Below are 20,598 nucleotides of genomic sequence, written 5' to 3'. Positions count from 1 at the left end.
CAGTAAGCAATTGGTCTCTGCTTGAGGAACTGATCAGAACTGACTCGCTGCAGTTACCACACACAGCCCAAGGAAGGGCCACACGTGCTCCGGGTCAGGGACAGGCAAAACAAATGGAGGCAACATCCAAACAAAAGGCAAACGCAGCATCACAGGCCTTAAAAACAGGACTTGCACTGAATTGTGTTCAGAGCCATTTAAATGGCAGTCTTTTAATAATTTTAATGAAGATAAATGAAACAAAGCCCTTTATATAAACAGTTTATTTACTCTAAACAGCAACACAGACAGAATGCCATATAAACACAAAGAAAGTGATGCAGAGTAAGGATGCTGGCTAACTTTGGATCTCAGAGGCTCTTAAGCAATAACAACCTAGTTTCTGAAAGATAGAAAAAACAAATTCAGGGAGGGAAGGGGGTGGAGGGCATGATTTTTGTTTTATACAGCCAGCTAGAGGCTAAATATAGTTCTAACATTTTAAAGCATGCCTGCATCAGATAGCAAAGTAACTAGAGATACTAGTGAATTTATAGAAGTATAAAAGTTTATAATTTTACAGCAGTTGAAATACTGACATCAATATTAAAATAAAAGCAAGTTTTACATAACAATCAAAAATACAAAAGACTGAAGGAAGAGACCCTGTATGAAAAAACTGGGGGCAATTCAGCAAATTTAGAACTGTATACAACTGGCGAATATGGAAAATGGCACACATACAACCCCCTCCCCTCATGTGGATATTAATTGTACATAGCAACATTAGATTTTGCAAAAGTTTTGTAAACAAGTTCTTGCCAAACCAATCCCTTCCTTTTTAAGATGCTGCATGACAAATGCTTATGATGGTGCAAACTTCTTGGCTTGTGCTCGAACCCTCTTTTCATATTCCACTCTGTTTTGGCTGAAAAGGAAAAGAGTAATTATAGCTGGAGAAATCAGGCTGTATTACAGAGTTAGCTTCATATTGAAGAGAAATAGAAGTGATCGCTGGAGGCAGACCCTTTCAATAGCAATTCACAGAACACTACAATAAATTAAAGGCTTTTCTTTACAAGTATGGTACTGTTCAACTAGGTACCTCCCAAACATCACCTGTTGTCAAATGACTGCACTGACTTCATACTGTACCAGTCTCTTCAAACAGGTTTGCACCTGCTGTTCTCAATACCAACTGTACCTCATGTGCAAACATTCTCTCATTCATCTTAAGTTTTCTACTCCCCACTCACATTAAGACCCGAGGTCATTAACAACAAATTCCAGTATCGTAACAGTACAAAGTGAAGAGAGAAGTTCACTAACAGCTGGTGGACTCCATATGGCTTTAAATTACCATCTTTACTGCTTTGGAGAGAGAATGGAAACACTCCTAAGAAACAGGAAAATGATAATGGTATGGTAAGTTCAGCGTTTATCACTAAAGGCCCTGACTCACAGATTTAGGTTTATCCTAATCTTCAGCTGGGAAAAAAAACCCACCCAGCTCAACACAGGTAAGTGTAGCATACTTGCTACAGACTGATTAAACAAGTATGTATTATTTGAGGGAAATATGTCCAGTCATTGAGCCTCAGACTCAAGATGTAAACGGGCAAGTTCTTTGTTTTCTGTTCCTGTGCCAACAACAGATAGTAGCATAACGTTTACATTAAGTTGTCCATTTTGTATCGGCTGTAAAAAGTGTGAGATGAGCTAAACAAAAATTTGTAACCATTACTCTCAGAGACAGAATGAGCAGATTTTGTAGACAGCTTTGCAGTAAATTTAACCTGCTTTCAGCTATAAAGGCTTGCTGCAGTAAAAGGAAAAAAAAAGGCAGCAAATTATATCCTCAGAACTTGACAGATTGGGAGGGAAGAGGAAATGAAACCAATTTTGGTCACGTGCAATGAACAGTTGCTAGCAAAGAGACTGAAGATACTCTCTTCTCATGAAGAGATTTACAAACTTTATTCTACATTTTTTCTCTAAGTTCTATTGCATTGCCACGTGAGAACATGGCTGTTAAGTCTTGCACACATAGAAATCCACAGAAGAATGCCTTCCAGTGCAGGCCCTGAATGCCTACAGCAAAGACGAGGAAGTAGGTTAGCACATTAGGAGTGCTAAGGTTACTGAAGGACAGTACCAAAGGAATCCTGAGAGTAACTATTCTTATTTTGAATACAATGTTTATTCTTGAAAGCTTAACAACTAAAAGACATCTATCTAAACAATGGTATATCTTCTGCAGTATTTATCAACTATGCCAGCATTACAGATGTGTGCACAATCCTGCTCAATTTAATTTCTACCAGATACTCAGTAGCAAGAGACACACTCTCAGACTGCAGAATAATAGTAACTCACCTGAAATGCTCTGCATGTCCAAGAGACATGAGGAGGATAAATGGGAGACTATACATACTTGAAGTAACAAAAATCATGTAATATTTTAAGCTAAATAGATATTTTTTCACCCTGGAAGCACTTTAAACAGAAACGAGACTAGCCAAGACTGGTTTTGTACATACATGCATGTGGGAGGTGATGAAAAAAAAATTAAATACAGACTATCTATACATGTATAGAAGTATATTATTGAGGCCTTCCTCATCATTCCTGGCTCCTACAACTATGGTCACTGAACTGTCTTCCATATGCACTAATCTCCATCAAGCCTTCAGTAAGTACTTTAAAAAATAACACTGTGGGAAGCTATTAATTAAATGCAAGCCACACTACCCGTCCCCCGTGTTCCCTGTTCACTAGGACCTTACAAAAACACATGTTTAGCATAGCTTGGCTGTGCAGACACATAAAACATTATTTTTCAAAACTGGCACTCTCCTGGAGGCCTCTTCTGTTCAAAATTGTAATTCTACAGTTCCATCTTGGTTATTATTTCAGTAGCTGCCAGTGCCAAAAGCATTTGCTGCTTCCCAGAAGGTTATAGATACCCATTTTTAATGGTGGCAAAACTTCTAAGATTAAGCCTTAAAAAAACAACAAAAATCAAAGAAACCTCCAAAACTCGCTTTAGCTCACGAATTATCCCCTTTCCTGATCAATGCAAACTTCATTCTGATAAAGTTACAGGCATTCTGTACTTTTCAACCTATTCTCCCAAAATGCTACATTTCCTACAGTGACCACAGCTCTCCTTTATCCTTCAGGCAGAAGTTCTTACAGGTACACACCACGGGACAGAATTAAGTTACTCCTGTACCGACAGATGTGGCTTGTCTTCCAATTCAGTCTCTTCCTGGTCTCATGACACCATTACACCCCATTGTTACTACTCAGCCTTTAAGGGCAAGGACTCTGTGTTGGGCTACAACCAGGATGAAAATCATGATACAAGGAGTCTTCACAGTTCATTGCTGATGCTTTGCTATTAACCGTTCTAATGGCCTAATAGCCATGAAGTTACCGTTTTGCTGAAGTTTAGCTCAATCTAGGCATCTCCACAGAATACAGTTATGAAGGTAAGAAAATTCCCCCAGTCATTTGTAAAAGCACTTGCATGTTATGCTAAAGTAACAGATGACTGTAGGCAACATGACAGCTTTCAAGCTGATACACAAAGACACTTACCAGTAAATTGTGTAAGCCTCTGCTTGAGCTGGGTCTTGAATATTTGGTTCATTTAGAAGTTCTTGTATTCCTAACAAGATCTATGGAAAAAGGAATAGAAGTAACAGGCATATATTATGAGTATTACTAATAGAGATTCAGTGAAAAACCCTTAGAAACCAATTTAGCAACACACAGCTAACGTCTTATATTTGCATCAGATAAGCAAGCAAAGCAAAAGTCTAAGTACAACTAATGACCTGTTTAATTGTGATTGCTGGCCGCCAGTCCTTATCCTCCTCTAAGATGGAGAGACACACGGTGCCTGAAGGATACACATTTGGGTGGAATAACGGTGGTTCAAATTTACCTGATGAAGAAGAGGAAATTACTTGCATATAGTGTTAAGAGGAAGATCAGAGAGTTGGGCTAGATCAGTAGGGGAAAACAAAACCCCCAAATCCCCAAATGAACACTGGCAAAAGACCCCCAACCCCCAAATAACACCCCACAGATTTCTGGAGCTATTAATATCAGTTTTCTTCTTGGCTCAGCCCACAACTAAAACAGAAACTCATGACATCTGTGATATCAGTTCAGGCAATCTAACATTGTCTTTTTGACTGATAATATTTTGGTTTAGGAATGGAAACTGACAAAGTAATTCTAGTAGCTTTGCAATAAAGACCTTTTAAAAAAATTCTGTCTTTTCAGCCTCACATACTACTATGTAAAAGAAAGATTCTACCCTTCATTCATCTTTTCTCTCCTCACTTTAAAATAATGGAAGTTTCATACAAGGAAGACTTAAGTTCCTAGCATTTTTTTCAGTTTCATATTTTCCTATGTATAACCAAGATGCACTGAACAAGAGGAACCAAGTTTAAATTACAAGACTGACTGAAGGCTTGTGCAACTTTCCTTCTTCCGCAAAATCTGTATTCTGGCATTGCTTCTAATCTTCATGGGACTTACATGCAACAGCCAGCATCTTGGGTAAAGTTATGAACACTCCTTTTGCAATACATGAAATATCTACATGTTAGTGCAGTTTTCTAATCCACCTGACATCACAAATATTCACAAGACGTAACAGTCTTGCTGCCCTATCAAGTTCAATGGTACTTCAGAAGCTGCACTGTTAGGGCATCTTATCAGTCACATATACATATTATTTTAAGCCATGACAATTCCTTTAACACTGTCAGGATGTGAAAGCTGGTATTTTTCAAGAAAATAATGTGAAATGTTTTCAGTTAAAAGAGATGTTCCCCCTGTGTTACATGTATTTAGGTGGTATCAAACAAAAGAAGTAGCCAGGAACTGCTAGAGCTGAAAAATGGTAATGTGATGAGAGACAAATCGCTGTCAAAAGAGCTATTTGTAATCACTGTCATTGGTTTGAGATTTTGATTCCAATTTGAGAACCAAGAAATGGTGCAATAGACGTTTTCAGGTTTCTGTAATAGGTAGGTTTGAGATGGTATAAGGAAAATTCAGTTCAAAAACTTTATAAGGAAACTAGGTATTTGGAAATCTGTTAGTAGCAGAAAAAGAACAGATTAATACTTTAGAGCTTGATTAAAAGTTGATTAAAAGGTTCAAGCTATAGAACTCTTTTTTCCTAGTTCCTGTCTTCTGAGTTCTTAGCTTAGAAGACCAACTTAGCAGTAAGAACACAGGGATTTAGTCTAAGCATGCCCACATATTAGTTTCCACAAAGTGTTGATAACGGAGTGAGCATTTTAAGTGATGCTTTTGTCACACTTTGAGGGAACTTACAAACCGATCTCCCTCCCCTCCCAGTTTTGATATATCGAGCACTTAGCTGATTTCATCACAACTTTCTGAATGTAAAGTGGGTGGGCACAAAAGAAGAAGCAATGTGTCTTTAAAAAACAAAACAAAATCAAACAAAACTGTAAGACAGTAATAATAATTTGTAAGAACTCCATGGATTAATTCAACACTGTTCTAATAAATCTGTGGTTTTCAGTGACTTTACTTACATTTTGGGGGTGAAGAAGGGTAGTCATCCTTGAAAAGCATCCGTAGTTTAAATAAGCCTCCTTCCCAGGGTGTCTATAAAAAAGTTAATGTAGAGTTTCAGTTACAGCGAGGAAAAGTCAAAATTACGGAAAAATGCTTACCAAGAATACAGTTTCTCAGACAAAGCATATGACATTCTTCTGCTACACAATAGAAAATAGCTGTCCTGCACTGCAGCACACTGTCTAGACCATGGTAAGCTATCCTACCTATACAGGATAGGAAAGTGAAGTGGAAAGGAAGGGGCTTCTTTCTTCATTATAGCTAGTAAGTGATGCTGAGTCATCAACACAGCCAGGATCATCACCAGTAATTCCACATAAAAGTAAAATTTTCACACTATGTAAGAGCAGAATAGTTCTCAAGATTTACATGATACACATACAGTGAGGAAAAGGGTGTTGTACCCCTACTTATGTTTGAGAAGATAGGATATGGATACACCCCTTAAGTGTGTAAATGTAAATGGCTTCTCTTGTGCTTTATGAGAATGTGGCTAATAAAAGCACAAATTAACTAAAAACGCAGACAGGAGTGTAGTACTATTACAGTTCGTGAAATTCACTAGTCTGTTTGCATTTGGTAGACTGTAGTCTCACAGATTCCATCTTTCTGTATAAGAAGAAACTTTAAGAAGCTCTTTATCCCTATCCAAAACTGGCAAGAGCACTCATAGGAGCAGACACAGAGCAAACCAAGTAAGACAGCACTACTCAAAAGGGTCATATAAACAAACAAAAAACACCAAAACAAAATCTAGCACCAGAGAAAAAAAAAAAGACTGTCTCAAATATACAAAACATAAGAAAAAAGCCTATCTTCTGACAAACTGAGCTCTGCTAAGAGGTGTAGAAATACAGGAAAGATTCTTGTAGCTGTAAAATGCACTTCTCTGCTACTTCTCTGTAACTTGCCTTTGCTATGGAAACACTGCAATGAAAGTTAATGCTGGGTCCTAGCTGAATTATGTGGTTTTTAGCTGAATGAAAATCAAAACAAAACACCCAAAAAACACACATGAAAAGAGAAAATCACTCCATCGTCATTGGTATTCATTATGCAAAATCTCAAGCTAGAAAAGGAAGAAAATCATTCTAGGAATTAATAAGATAATCTATTTCCAGAAGTGAATGAATTTGATTATATTTGCTAGAGTGTATTTAAAGAACTTGTTCTAAATTGCTGTAGTCAGTTAACAACAAGAAAAATCTATTCTCCATACCTTCGCAGAGCAGTTCCTTTTTAGGAAATATGAGTTTTTTGATAGAATAAACTACCTATTTTGTTTGCTTTCAGGAACAGAGGAAGACATAGCTTTTAATAATTTACACAGAAGAATAGAACAGTTGGCAAAATTTTTTTCATGTTTCTGATAGAGCAATATACCTTATGGGTGAAAGATAGCAGACACTCACAAGCCTTACTAAGGCTAATATGACACCATTATCATCAAGACCATATTGCATTATGGGACTAGTTGCAGATGTTTTTTCAGTCAAATTTTAGGTAGTTAACAGTGATTTGATGAGTGAACGGAGTATCCAACCCAGGACTAACACCACTTCAGTATTTCATGTGGCTGACAAGCAAGCATTTTGATGGTTTCAACTACTCATCTCAGGGAAAGCAGCTGCTTAGTATAGGATGCCTCCAAACACAAAGGCAATAGAGAGCACCTGCTTGGTCTGGTAGAGATGAGTAAGTAATCCTGCTTCTTTTTAAATATAATTTTTTAATGAGCAGGAATCACAGTGGCAGAATGGATACTTCCTGGGTGTGACACATTTTCTACTATACATGAAAGCTGGCTTTAAGTCCTTGTTTTCTCCATTCTGTGGCTTACAAAACTTCAAAGCAGTATCATGAAGATTTTGTATGGCATAAAAAATTTTACCTAATTATTTAAAGGTGACATCTCAATAAGGTACATAAACTGTTATGGGGGATAATCTTGTCTTGGCAGAACACAAGGGGATGAGTTTTTCCTTACGCTGCGTTAGATTATTTGTCGGTGCTCCTTTAAGAACTAACTAATGCTGTTTGCAGATAACTAGCAAAACTAAGTTGCAACTGTAACAGCAATGCTATGTTCAGCATTCAACTAAGACAGCATCACAGACCCTGCAGGTTCTGCCAACACACAGAGCGCTGGAATCTAAGAAACGAGATCATAAGGATATTTAAGCAAATTTGCAAAAGGCAGTATAAAAGGCAAGGCATAAAAGTCCCACACCAAAGACAAGAAAGCAAGAATTGAAACCCCCAAATAATTAATAGTAGTATTTCAGAAGAAGCAAGAAGAAGCAGAAGATACCCTCCTGTGTTTGTTCAATACAAGACTCTTCTTACCCCTTTCTTTCCTGGAATAGCACACTCCCAGTTCATTAGGTTCATTGTGCCATCTGGATTTTTTGTAGGTACTGCTACAAATCCCTGAATTAAGGCAAAAAGACATAGGGTGTAGATTTTACAAGATATACTTAAAATACTTCATGATATATTTTATCTTTACACAAAGTCACTTCTTTTTGCACTACATGGTTTCAAATAGCTTTTTTTAATTTAAAGATATTAATTTTATTTTTTTTTTAAAAAAAACTATCAGAGTAATGAAAAAAAAAATCATCACCAGAACACTGAAACAACTCCAGAGTAAGCAATTGGGTGGTTTTCATACTTACAAATGGATGATCTTTTCTCCAGGCTTTTCTCTCCTGTGCAAGTCTGCTAAGAGCTATGCCCGACATATTCAGAGTCCCTCTAAAACCAAAGTAATTGCTGTTAGCATATACTTTTACCTACAGCAGAAACAATACATTATGTGTTCACAAGCCCTGATCACTCAAGAATTCTTTTGACCTCTCATTTTCACTTCAATAACCTAGATGCATGTTTCTGCACCGCCTGCAGAATTTATCATCAGGAATAACATCAAGCTTCCCCATGCCATCAAGCTCTTTGTTACTGGACTTGACCTACAAAATTCCATTCTTACCTTATTGCTTTATATTTGAGCCCCATCTCAGAAGCAACTTTGACAGTAGCTTGACAACAGAGACGCTATTAGTAATGGAAAACATGCTCAGACTTCCTATTTGTGACACACACTCTGTTTATCTCCTTCCTACACCACATCAGGTATGGCAAGTTTCTTCTGTAGGCAAACACCTGCATTACTCCCATTTCTGGCAAACGGGAATAAGAAATATTACTTTTTGGGTAAATTCCCATTGAAAGTCAGTATTCCACACAAAAGCAACATGGGCATATAATCTAACAAAGTCATCTCAGTTTTGCAATGATGCCATCATAAAACTTGTAGACAACAACAGGAACAGGCAGCAACACAGAATTCAGCTATGGAAGAGCAACCAAATAATTCCACTAGATTTTCAATTCCCGTATAAACTGAAGAATATTTCCGCATCTCCACTGCCTTAATAACAGCCAAGCATGATGACCATGACTGCAGAGAAAATGTGCAGAGCACAGGTCATTCGCTACTGCATGATACCAAACAACAGTTCTAGACAGGATGATCACACGAGTGGTGCTTTCAAATTCAGGAGAGAGGATTCTCCATTCACCCAGAACAGTACTCAAAGCGAGAGTTTATTTTTCATTGTCAAACTGTGTCTAAACTAAGGGTTTCACTAGCCACAGGGTCAAATTCCAATGAAGGTTTTTAATCCTCCTCATAACTGCACTTCTACACATTTTAAATAAGAACTGACAATTGGCAGTGGGAGAAGTCAGGCCAATTTGTTCTCAACTCCACATGTACCTAACGAGACTTTTTGACAGCAGAATAGTAGAATGCTTCCACTTAACAAGCACACAGAATGAATGAAAGCAGTGTTACCACTCCATTAAAACAAACACTTATACACTGCTTAAGAATTATGAAAAATTTCACATCCTCTCAATATGTTGATTATTTATAAGGTACTGTGGTCTACTACTATTATAAGCATATGAATTGTAGAGTTTTAAAAACACCAGATTAAGCAATTTATGCAGTTCCTAGGACAACAGGTATTTTAAATACATTCTTCAACCTTTTAAGCAATTCAGTTTTGCCTGGATGGCCATATTCACTAATTCACCAACAAAGTAGCAATTAAATTAATATCAGATAAAGCATTTTAAAAGGGACAATTCACACACAGTGAACATACACATACACAAAAATATTCCTATATTCAGTCCAATTTTCCTCTAGTGATCCTAGCACATACACCTGTATCTTAATTATGGCAGAAGAACTGCAGGAATTAGTGAATGTGTACACGTAACTTCAGATTTTAGTCTGCTCACAAGCAGGAGATGCAGAGCCATTGAAAAAAACACCAGTGGAACCGAAAAAAAATCCAACAAAACCAACCAAAAACCAAAAGACAACGAAAAAACTTCTCCCTTAACCAAATCATACAGGGAGCAAGTTTTAATATGCTGTGAGCCCACAGACTTGCAAGAGATGTAAATGAACTGAGTATACAGCAGAATTTCAGCTGTGCTTTTGGTATCTGGTAGTCCACTGCACTAATATGAACTTTCCCATCCTAGCTCGAGAAAACCCTATGTGCTTATAAACCATCCAAATATTCTTACACAGTTCACTAAACTCAGTTACTTTTTCTGCCAAAAGACACATTACAGGATGCTTTCAAATACATTTATTCCATTTCCTGTGGCTAACAGCCAATTAATTATAACATGCACCTCAAGGGAAATGTGAGTTTCTCATTGGGTAAATAAACAGTGTATCTTCTGCAGAACATCACTAATCAAGTAACTTTGCATGTAATTGGAAAAATCCTGAATTTTCAGGCCATGCATCCTACTTGCTTATGGTACACAATATACTGTGCCCTAGTAAAATAAGGATTTTTCTAATGCTCTACAAACAGCTTTCCAAATCTCGAGGCATTTAACTTCAGTTAAGCACTGAAACGTTTCAGAGTATATGAGAGATGACAGGCTTCACATATATGGTTTCCACAGACTTCAGTTACACTGAGGAGAACAGACGAGAGTCTAAAGCCTCATCAGTCTACCAGAAAATAAAGATTAGACAATAAGACTCAAAGCCCATTTCAAAAACTAAGATCCCATGAGTTAAACCTCCCCTCAAAAGCAATCTGCTAACAAACTGTCACTATATACTCTCTATATCCCAAACTATTAATCTACTACATTACCAGAAAGATTTTTGCACCAGAGGAAGTCTAGCCAATCTTATTTTGCACATGCCACAAAAGTCGAAGAGATCAGTCTTCACGTTTTAATTCCCCAAACTTACCCCCGCCATTAATAGGTAGTAACGTCCCTTTTACTGCCATCAACTCAGAAAGTAAACAGAAACTTCCAAATTTACTCAGTAGCTTGCCTTTGCCGCTGTTACTGCTTACTTTAGAAAAAAGACAAAATAAAACCATCACGGTATCACAGATGCAAATTTTTGTGTCCCATTACCTTACCCCTTCACACCTTCCGATGGGGTGGAACAATCTCCTTTCACACACAAAATGCACGTCCTGCAAAGAATCGTTCCCGTGCCACAGACAACTTTAAACACATCAACAATATGCTCGTTGAGGTTCAAGAACTTTCCATACGACTTACTGATTCCCAAGCAGCAAGAAAAAAAACCCAAAACGTTAAGACTGCTAGCCTTCCATTTTTACTTTGCAGGTTAAATACTGACACAGGAAGAAATTATTATCTAAGTCGTTTGCCCCGAACTATACAAACTTTATTTTTCAGAAAGGTGGAGAAAGCCACAGACTGAGCTTTAATCGAAGCACGCTAGCTCTGGACTAGGATAGAAAGTCTCTGCTTGAGGCAAGAGAAAGGTAGAAGAGGCCGACCGGAGTCGCACGTTAAACAACAGAAGATGCCGCGCGGCAATGGGATCGGTGTTCGATGGCCAAGTAACCGGACAGGGCCGAGCACTGCTCGCCATCGCGGAGGGCCGCTGGTCCCGTCGGCCCCGCGAGGGGCCGGGACAGCGCCCAAGGCCTGCACGGGGCACCACGGGCCCGCCCGCCGTTCCCGGGCAGATACCCGGCGGGGCGGGACCGGCTCGCGCAGGCCCAGCGGCTCCACGCCCTGCTCGGCGACCTCCGCCCGCCACTACCGGGACCTGCGGGGTGCTCAGAGCCTCGGGCGAGCAGCGCTACGCCGGCCGGCCGAGTCAAAAGGCAGGGGCAGCCGGGGCCGCACACCCATGGCCGTCGGTGCCGCCCCGACCCGTCACAGGCGAGGGACGCTAGCCCGGCCCAGCCCCGCTCCGCTCCCCGACCCCGGGGCCACCGCGGCCCCACTCCCGGCCGGGCCTCACCGAGAGCCGCCGCCGCCGCGCGTGTCCCGGATCGAGGCCGCGCGAGTGACCCGGATGTTCCCGCTCCCGCTGCTTTGTCTCCACTCCGGAGTTTCCCTCCCTCTCGCCTCGGCGCGGAGCGCGAAAGGGCTATTCTGTCCCTCGGCCCGATCCGTCTGTGAGCCTATCGTCACGCTTTTCGCATCCTCTCGACACAGGACCCAGCGGTGCCCCCAACAATGCCTGAGTAAGAAGCACCGGAAAAAATCCACGCGGGGCTATCCCAAAGCCGATCACCTCCTCGTGCCTCTCGCTCCCACCAGCTCCGGCGGAAAGCTGAATCAATTTTTACCTCTGGCGCTGTGGGAGTCGCCTGCGACTTAGGAGCGCCTGGTCCGTCGGCGGGCGCGCGCAGGTCTGGCGGGCCGAACTCAAGGCAGGCCGAGCCCCGCCTCCTGTGGCCGGCCGAGCCCCATTGGAGGAGGGGCCGATGCGGGGCGGGCAGACCGGCCTATCAGAGGGCCGCAGGCGGCACGGAGGGCGGGCCGCAGCTTTCCTCCCGGCCACGCTACTTGCACTGACCTTTGCGGGATTTGTGGCCTGGTTTTTGTTTCCCATTGCTTTGTTAGTTTGGTTCGGTTTGGTTTCCTTGGGGCGGGGGGGGGGTGGGAGGAGGGCTGCTGTTTGGGTTTCGAAGAACGCATTTTTAGTGGCAAGTAGAGTGTGAATCACATTCTATTCTCATCTTGAACTTCTCTTTCTTACTGAAACGGAAGTTTAATCCTGAAACCTCTGCCTAGCTATGCCTTGGTGCTAGTTTGTGTCAATGTTACGTGAATGATGTTCTGTGTAGTATTGTTGAAGTTCAAAATGGTTTCTTTGGAACGCTAGAATTGACTGTTTCAATAAAAAATTACGTAGATTCCAATCAGCCCTAATCAAAACATTTGCTGAAGATCATTCTACCTAGGAAAACTTCATCAGTATCAAATGCCCACCATAGACCAGGATAAAGACATACTTCCCTGTGTAACTTTCCACAGAATTAGTGGCATTATGAAAAGCAGTGCAAACTATTAAAACTTGTCTTACAGGATCTCGCTCATGAAATTGTACACGTTAATCTCTGAGGATGTCACATACATACAGACCATGTGTAAATGACTACCAGGTAAGACTCCAGCACACTGAAAGATGAACAGCACTCTAAAAGGTGAATCTGCAGGATCATTTTCATCTTTCTGAAGTGAAACTTCCCACTGAAAGGAAAACTAATGCCAAATGAACCCTAAATGTTACAAAAGATCCAAACAGGTTGCTAATGACTTAGTCGTTTCTGTCCCCTTTATAACCTGGTTGGTTCAGGGTAGACACTTGTCCCTTTTATGCTCTCACTTTTCCTAACAGGTGAAAAAACTTGAAGCAACAGATATGTCGACTAGGAATCTGGATTGAAAGTCACGCTGGCTGACTCTAAAGTGCCAATACTTTTAGTAGGACAGTCTGATGATAATACAGATGCACATATTGATTACTTAATTAGTACAATTGCTGTACTTGATTACTACAGCAATGTTTGTCCTTAGCACTTATTTTAGTAAAATTCAAATGCAATTAAATGCAGCAGATTTATTTAGTAAAGTAACACAGTTTCACTGAAGTTGCTGGATATACGACAAAATAAAAGAATGTGCTTTGCACTTACAACTGATTAAATTGTTAAGACGAAATTCACCTCATATGTAACTACAGAGCCTTTAAGAATTTTAAAATCTTGGGTCTTAGCTTCTCAAATTCTTAATAGCAATTTGGAAAATAAGAGCTGTCCAGTGGTCTTCTCAATACTAATACTCAATTATGAACTTTTCCATAGGTGTAGAGGACACAGCTGTCAAACTTCCTGGATAATTTCAACAACTTGTTCTTTGTACTTAAATAATTTACTTCCTTCAGCCATTTCTATCCTTGAAATTTATTATATGTTTGCCTTATTGCAAAGCATCAATTTCCATTAGCTTAGTTTTTCAAACAAAGGAAACACTTATATTAAAAAGCGAAGTAGTAGATTCTAGAATCTTTGATGTTAGGGTGGTTTTTGAGTTGTGCAAAAGGAAAGGTATGCAAAGTGATTAGCTGAAACTTTTTCATGTGATTATATACCCATACATGAGACAACTATTTCCTCCTATAATGATCAGTAAGTCATAGCAACTGCAAAGAAAATGATTTCCCAACTGATATATATCTGAATAGGCCTAACTTTTTTTGTGACAATCTTTGGGGAAGCAGTAAAGGATGTATCTTTACAAAGGAGAAAGTGTTAATGCTTTAAATCACTGCACAAATATGCAACTACATTTTACATCTGAAGTGCTAAACTAGGAATTATCACAGGATATGACACTATTAATATCAATTAGTGCATTTAGAAAAGACAGATATAAGACATCACACTTTAAAAGGGAAAAAACAGGTTTATTCCATGCAGTTTACAATACACTAGTGTTATGAAAAAGAAGTTAAAAAAATACCCACACACATTTAATTTGTTAGTTTTGAAAGTGACGGTTAACTGTAACCACCTTCAAATTATTTGGGAAGCCCTAGCAGATTTTTTCCCAGGGAAATTTCCCTGAATTCAGTTTCTTGTCTGTGCCTGTGCTATGAGTTTTGCTTAATGCAAATACATTAAAACCAAATCAAAACTCAAATTTTGCTGCAGTAAGAACACTTCAGAGATAATGAATTGGCACAAAATAAAGTGTTATTGCTAATCCACTATCCAGGAAATAACATGTTGCAAGTATGGCCACTCGGTTATAAGCACAAACAGCTGATGCACAACTAATTTTGAGACCAGTGATCTGGAGGAAAAGGTAAAAAAAAAACCAACATTTGTTGAATTGGGTAGGTGGTCCTAAAGAGTGCATAGGAAGTAGATTTTTTTTATAACTAGGTTGAGGTAAAGAGAGAAGCAGGTGGAAAAAGCTGCCATTTGATACTTCTTCAGTTTGGTGATCTTCTTTCAGTTCCAGGTAGAGAGGTTGGCAACATTCCTTTTAAGAGTGCCTTGGCACTTTGCTTCATTCTAGCAAGTACACGAGGCAAGTTAACATGAGTAAAGCTGTGCATAAGCTTTTGGAAAATCTTCAGAAGTAGCAAGAATCATGTACAGTAAATACATTTATTCTTTACTCATTTCAGATGATGAGGCCTCAAAATCACAACAGGTCTTAGGTCAAAATTTAGTCTCAGCTTTCTAAGGCAAGGAAGAGCACTGACACAGAACCTCTTCCCCCTTCCACTCACCCCCAAAGTAGCAAAATAACTTCTCAAAGTTTCTCTCATTATGGTAGTTTTTAAGACACAACATCCTTAAGAGAACCCTCTGATGTGTCCAGAAAGTTGTATTTGCAGCAGTATCTATTCTGAGCTATCTATTCAGTATCTATACTGAACTTCTGAGAAGTTTATGCCTTGGTAGACGTTGCTAAAGTAAAGATCAACTAAATTGCAAAGAAATATTCTGTGACAATTTCCTGGGGCAGAATCTCCCTCAAAGCTTTTTTACTGCCAGTGCTGTCCATAAAAAGTTGTTAGATTTCAGCAAAGGTAATAATAAAGTGGAGGGTAAGTACTGCCTTCTCTAGTGTGCTCTTATCCAATCTGAATACTGAAAATCTAAGCCATATAGGAACACTGACATCTGCAACTGGTTCAGCCATTTGTAAAAATTATTTTAGAGTCCATGAATTGAAAGGAAAACAACTAGTTGTTTTTTAAACATTGTATGTCTCTGGAACCTCAAATTAGCCCTGGAAAGCATTTTAGCCCTTAGCATTTATGCTCTGAAAATGGAAAGAGTTCCTTCTGACAGTCATTTAGGCAATCTGGACAGTAAGATCTATTTAGCCCTTTAAAGCCTCTGTTCATTAAGAAGCCTTTAAAGACAGCTCCTGATTTTCGTGAAACAAAAGAAAACTTATATGACACTGAGTTCAGAGAGCCTTCCACTTTTTTTTTTTTCAAACTAAATATTTATACTATTTAAAGACTCAATAATTCTACACAAAAAAAAACCACCTAAGATCCCAAGATTGTCCTTAAAACTGGAGATAACTGCAGTCTAAACTACAACCAGGCAGTATCCTCAGACTTAAGTATTTCAATACTGTTGTGTTAGAAAAGACACTTCTCCAATGACCACTTGGATTTTAACCCTACTGTCTTAAGATAACAGACACTGTTAAAGGTGTAATAAAATTTCATCTCTTTTCAAGAGCCCCACAGTTCAAGGGCTGATTGAAAAAGTTAATTTGAAAAACCTGAAACTTTTGATGTGGTGAAAATAAAAACTGGAGAATGCCGCTTTCTGATTTTATCACATCTCAAGAGAACAAAACCCCAGACTTCATCTCCAGGCTTTCATTTGACTTCGATCTCCCTCAAAGAGCCCAGGAAAACTTCACTCTTCCCCCAGTACTTCCCAAGGAACACATTCCAGTATACCTGGGTAATTATAATCCAGACTCTATTTAATTCCACTGGACCAGACAGTGTTGCATTTTTGCACTCCAAGTTAATTTTTGTAATATTAATACAAATTTGTAACTACTATGTGTTTATTTGCTGGTGGTAGCCCTCTACAGCTTAAACGGGGACTGACAACTCTCTACAACCTCAACAGACATCCACAGAATAGTGTCCTGTTACAAGAAGCACTGTTCTGATAACACTATCATCCTACTCAGCAAACTTCTTCCCCTTGTTGCATGCCTGCAACCAAGTTATCTTCTGTTTAATCTACCAGTTTTCATATTTCTCCTGAAAAAAACCAAAAAAATCACCTCTCTCAGAAAAAGAGAAGATTGATTCCATTTTTGAATCTGCAGGAAACAGTCCTGTTTCTAATCAATCATAACTGTGCATTCACATTGGTAGAAATGGAGCTACACAGCTATTGTCCAAAGAAAATCTGAAAACAAAGAAGTCAGGTGGATTCATCAAGCTTCATTTTAAAATATCTTCTCCTAATGCTAAATGCAAGATGAAAGGAACTTCTACCATTACAAGAAATATGAGTTTGAAAAAAACACAGTACACTTTCTAAGTTTTATGAGCATATGATTCTGATGATAGAAACTTTAGAAAAGAATTTTAAAAAGCTGCTTAATTCGATCAAGTCTTTGACACACAATTAAATTACTGTAGGATAAAGAAACTTCAATTAACCGTAATCCATGGAAATCCCACAGTAAGTAGGACAAAATCCCAGATAACCTTTGGGCTGGGAGCTGCCGAGTCAGAGTATACGTCTGGACAGTTATTAATGGACCATATGACATTCATGTCTTTGAGGCCTCAGAATTACATGTCCACTGCAAACAAATTCTGATTCACTTGTCGCTTGAAGAAGTCAAAAGCATGTAATATAAAAATGTCACCTCCAATAAAGGAAAATAGCCTCTGAGAAAACTTAAGGCCAACAATACGCTGCTTGCTAACTCAAAGCAAGAAATTGCTATAGCAGATTTGAACTTCTGTTTTCAAACAAGTTTTGCAAGATGTTTGTCACGTAAATGCATTTGAGGAATTTCATCTCTCTCCCTTCCTCTGCTTTATTCCTTCTGCTATGATCTCTTCGAGCTCAGGATCTAAAGTTCTAACCTGGAATACTGTTCTGATTTAAGGATAGAGGAGCTGTCTATGTCCAGAGTTAAGTCCAAGGAGTTTGTAATACAGCTGTGCAGCTCCAGCCTGATAGTGAACCCCTCAGCTCTGCACAGTCACAGGCAATTCTCAGGTAGGTACTCTCCAAAGGGCAGAGAAGGAACAAAGGACTCCGGTTTAAACTATACATGTACATTGCTTCATCCTGCAAGATCTTAATAGATGAAGCAATGTTTGCAAAGCATGGTGATGCAGCTTGAATTTTAATGCAATTACCTTGTTACTGTCACTAACTTTATTTGAAACTGCAACAGTCAAACAAAAAGAAACTAAACTTATTTAGGGATGAATTCTTAATGCCTTGAAAAAAGCTGAAGAGAGCATTTCCATCTATCTGGAAGCCTCACATGATCACAAAAATTAAAGCAATAATTACAAAAGCAAGAACAGGAAAGTAGTTGGTTCAGGCAGTCTCAAACAACAGCATATTTAAAATAATTACAAGGTACCTGCAAGTTCACTCTTTTATTTTCTTCTTAAAATCTTTGTGAGGTATTGGAAACAAAGTGCAAAAAATTATTAAACACTCATTTCCCTAAATTTAGCTGTGGTAGGGATACATTGTAAACTAAACTGCAGGTAATCTCATCATAAAAGCAGATTTTAAAACTGAAAATATTCTAGTAGAAAAAAACCCCAAACCTAGAAAAAAACCCACTCTTTTTACATACTCTAAATTTGTTCAGTTTGCTTAGTTTGTTACTCATGCTTTGCTGATGCAGTTCTGGAAAATTTCAATTTATTAAATAACCTGTCCTTTTTGGGTTAAGTAAGAGAGGCAACAGAAATGCTGATTCAGAAGGATCACTGTGAAACTGGTATCTTGGGCATTAAAATCCACTAAGATCAATGCTGAATTACTCTGTAGAGCACATAAAGAAAACAAGTGACATGGTTAGCTGCAATTCCATGAGCCAGGGAGCTCAGAGAATTTGGTGGAGTCATACTGCTTAAAAACACAGTGACTACTGCAGCAGAGGAAATGTTTTAATATGCACTTAACACAGACAATTGTTATGCTTATTTTCAGATACACAAGATAATCTGTCACTATTTAGGGGACATCTGTGTGCTCAATTTGAGATGATAAAATATGGGTACCTAAAAAAGTATAAAAGTATAAACATTTCCCCCTACACAATTACAATTTTAGTAAATTAAATTCAGTTTTAACTTCTTAAAAAAAGACAAAAACTGTATGTGTTGTGGTGGGGCCAGCAGCTTCCTGTGCACACCACATCCAAGTCGCAAAATGCATTACAAATCCTTTCAAGCATTAGGCACATGGACAAAACATTTAGCCCATTGCTTAACCTGTTTAGTAGAAATGTTTCTTACAAATTGTTTCTCCAAACTTTTATCAATATGTAAGTCCTTTAAAAAAAATTCTAAAAAAAATAAAAGAAAAAAAGTAGACCCTGGGCGTTTGAAAATCAGGTTTTTGTGTAAAGAATTACCTACAGTATATGCATAAAATCTGAAATGATAAGAATGAAAACTGTAATGTCTTTAGAATTTAAAACCATCCTGTAGCTCTTTGAAACCCCCCTCCATGGGTTCCATGAGTCAATGAAGCCAAGTTTTATACTGTCCATTTCATTAAGTGTTTTAAAGATGCACTAAAGATTTTGCTCAAAATATAGTGTGTCGTGTATTAGCCTGCATCAAGGACAAACTAACAAAGCTGCACCACATTCTGTTCAAACACTGTTCTTAACTGCATAGTTGAAACTGTATAGAAAGAGAAAGGTTGATTACAGGTATCCTGAATATCCAAAGGAATCAGGTTTTTCAACTGAATGAGTTTATGTTCACACTAAGGTTGACTTTAATCTGAGTCATAGAGACAGGGACCTAGGACTAGCCAGCTGTATTTCTGTAAAACCTTCTGCTCTAGAGAAATCTCTACCCTAATCCACAAAGTTCAATGTTTATAGGCATTTTATAAAAGCACAAACACACATTTAAGTACAAACACCTCCAAAGAAACAGAATGTTCAGTTGGTCATTTTAAGTGAATTTTGATTCCACTTTCAAGCATGTGACCAGGACTGGAGCATAACTTTTTCAAGAGACTGTTTTAACAGAGAGAACATCAAGAATAACTCAGAGGAAGGCCATTTTCTCTGAGTTTAGTCTTCCCTTTGGGTATTAAAATAAGCTATCTATCCAGTCAATATATACACCTTTCAGAGAAACCTTTTCTCTGTTGTGTAACTTTTACACATGCTAGTTTCAGTTGATCTCCTAGGCTGTTATTACATAAAAGATTATGTCACAGAGCCATAAGGAATGTGCAGTATAATACAGTCAACTGGGGCTGACACTGATTCTGAAACAACATACGCCCAAATACTTGCATTTCTGGGCTGTAACGTGTGTGTGTGTGTGTGTGTGTGTGCACGCGTATGTCTGAAAGGGTGTGTGTGTGTGTGTGTGTGTGTAGCACCAATTACATTGTCCTTTTAAGGTTTACAATGATCAGTAGGAAAATGTCTCCAAACTGATCAACATTGGGTCGTCCAGCACCAGACATCAAGTGCTACATGTCTCCGAGGAAAATATGAGTGCATGGTCATTTCTTTTCAAATGACCAGTATCAATCAGCCAACAAGAGACTACAACCATGCACTACAACCAAAACTTAACACACACTCCCACATCATCTATTCCCATTATGTAATCTGGCAATGCTTCCAGAAGTTGACACCAGCTTATAGGCAAATATGGTTGAACCCAGATCAACAGAAAATTGTCTAAATCAGATTTTTCCTTCTGCAGCCAAGCCTCTTCAGTGTGACAATTCACTGCATCTTCGAGTAAAAGAGAAAAACTGTCACCGTTCAATACTTTCTTCACATCCTGGAACCTCGTTCTTGCAAAATCTGAAATAGACCAATAAAAATTCTATAAATGAAAATTAGCTCATTGTCATT

At 38.7% G+C, this 20,598-nt stretch overlaps 2 protein-coding genes and 1 long non-coding RNA gene across 9 annotated transcripts in view; 1 reads left to right on the top strand and 2 right to left on the bottom strand.

The window, feature by feature from the left end:
- Positions 1-181: 181 nt before the first annotated feature.
- Positions 182-12,386, bottom strand: UBE2I (ubiquitin conjugating enzyme E2 I). 3 transcript variants are annotated; one of them, XM_015642474.3, is made up of 7 exons: positions 12,285-12,386; positions 8,292-8,370; positions 7,960-8,043; positions 5,571-5,643; positions 3,822-3,931; positions 3,583-3,662; positions 182-907 (listed from the first exon to the last, which is right to left on the bottom strand). In XM_015642474.3, exons 2-7 carry the CDS (start codon positions 8,355-8,357, stop codon positions 844-846), a joined length of 477 nt encoding a protein of 158 aa, XP_015497960.1. In that variant the 5' UTR covers positions 8,358-8,370; positions 12,285-12,386; the 3' UTR covers positions 182-843. The 3 variants fall into 3 exon arrangements, with proteins under 3 accessions (XP_015497960.1, XP_015497961.1, XP_015497962.1); XM_015642475.3 differs by lacking the exon at positions 12,285-12,386 and adding an exon at positions 11,954-12,066; XM_015642476.3 differs by lacking the exon at positions 12,285-12,386 and adding an exon at positions 11,091-11,266.
- LOC107211037 overlaps positions 12,372-20,598 on the top strand; it is a 23,942-nt gene continuing 15,715 nt past the window's right edge. For both annotated transcript variants that reach the window (XR_004499456.1, XR_004499457.1), the window contains exons 1-2: positions 12,372-12,556; positions 13,027-13,103. This is a non-coding gene — a long non-coding RNA (uncharacterized LOC107211037). The remainder of the gene's footprint in view (positions 12,557-13,026; positions 13,104-20,598) is intronic.
- Positions 14,387-20,598, bottom strand: part of KCTD5 (potassium channel tetramerization domain containing 5) — a 32,103-nt gene continuing 25,891 nt past the window's right edge. For 3 of the 4 annotated variants that reach the window (XM_015642469.1, XM_015642470.1, XM_015642473.2), the window contains one exon: positions 14,387-20,547. Coding sequence is in view for 1 of the 4 variants with exons in the window: in XM_015642472.1 (XP_015497958.1) it covers positions 20,518-20,547 (30 nt within the window). In the remaining 3 variants the exon portion in view is untranslated. The remainder of the gene's footprint in view (positions 20,548-20,598) is intronic. The other variant, XM_015642472.1, reaches the window with a different exon arrangement.

Source organism: Parus major, chromosome 14 (assembly GCF_001522545.3).
Source record: "Parus major isolate Abel chromosome 14, Parus_major1.1, whole genome shotgun sequence".
Classification (NCBI taxonomy): domain Eukaryota; kingdom Metazoa; phylum Chordata; class Aves; order Passeriformes; family Paridae; genus Parus; species Parus major.
Note: the sequence above shows the minus strand (reverse complement) of the source record. Positions and strands in the feature narration are given on the sequence as shown.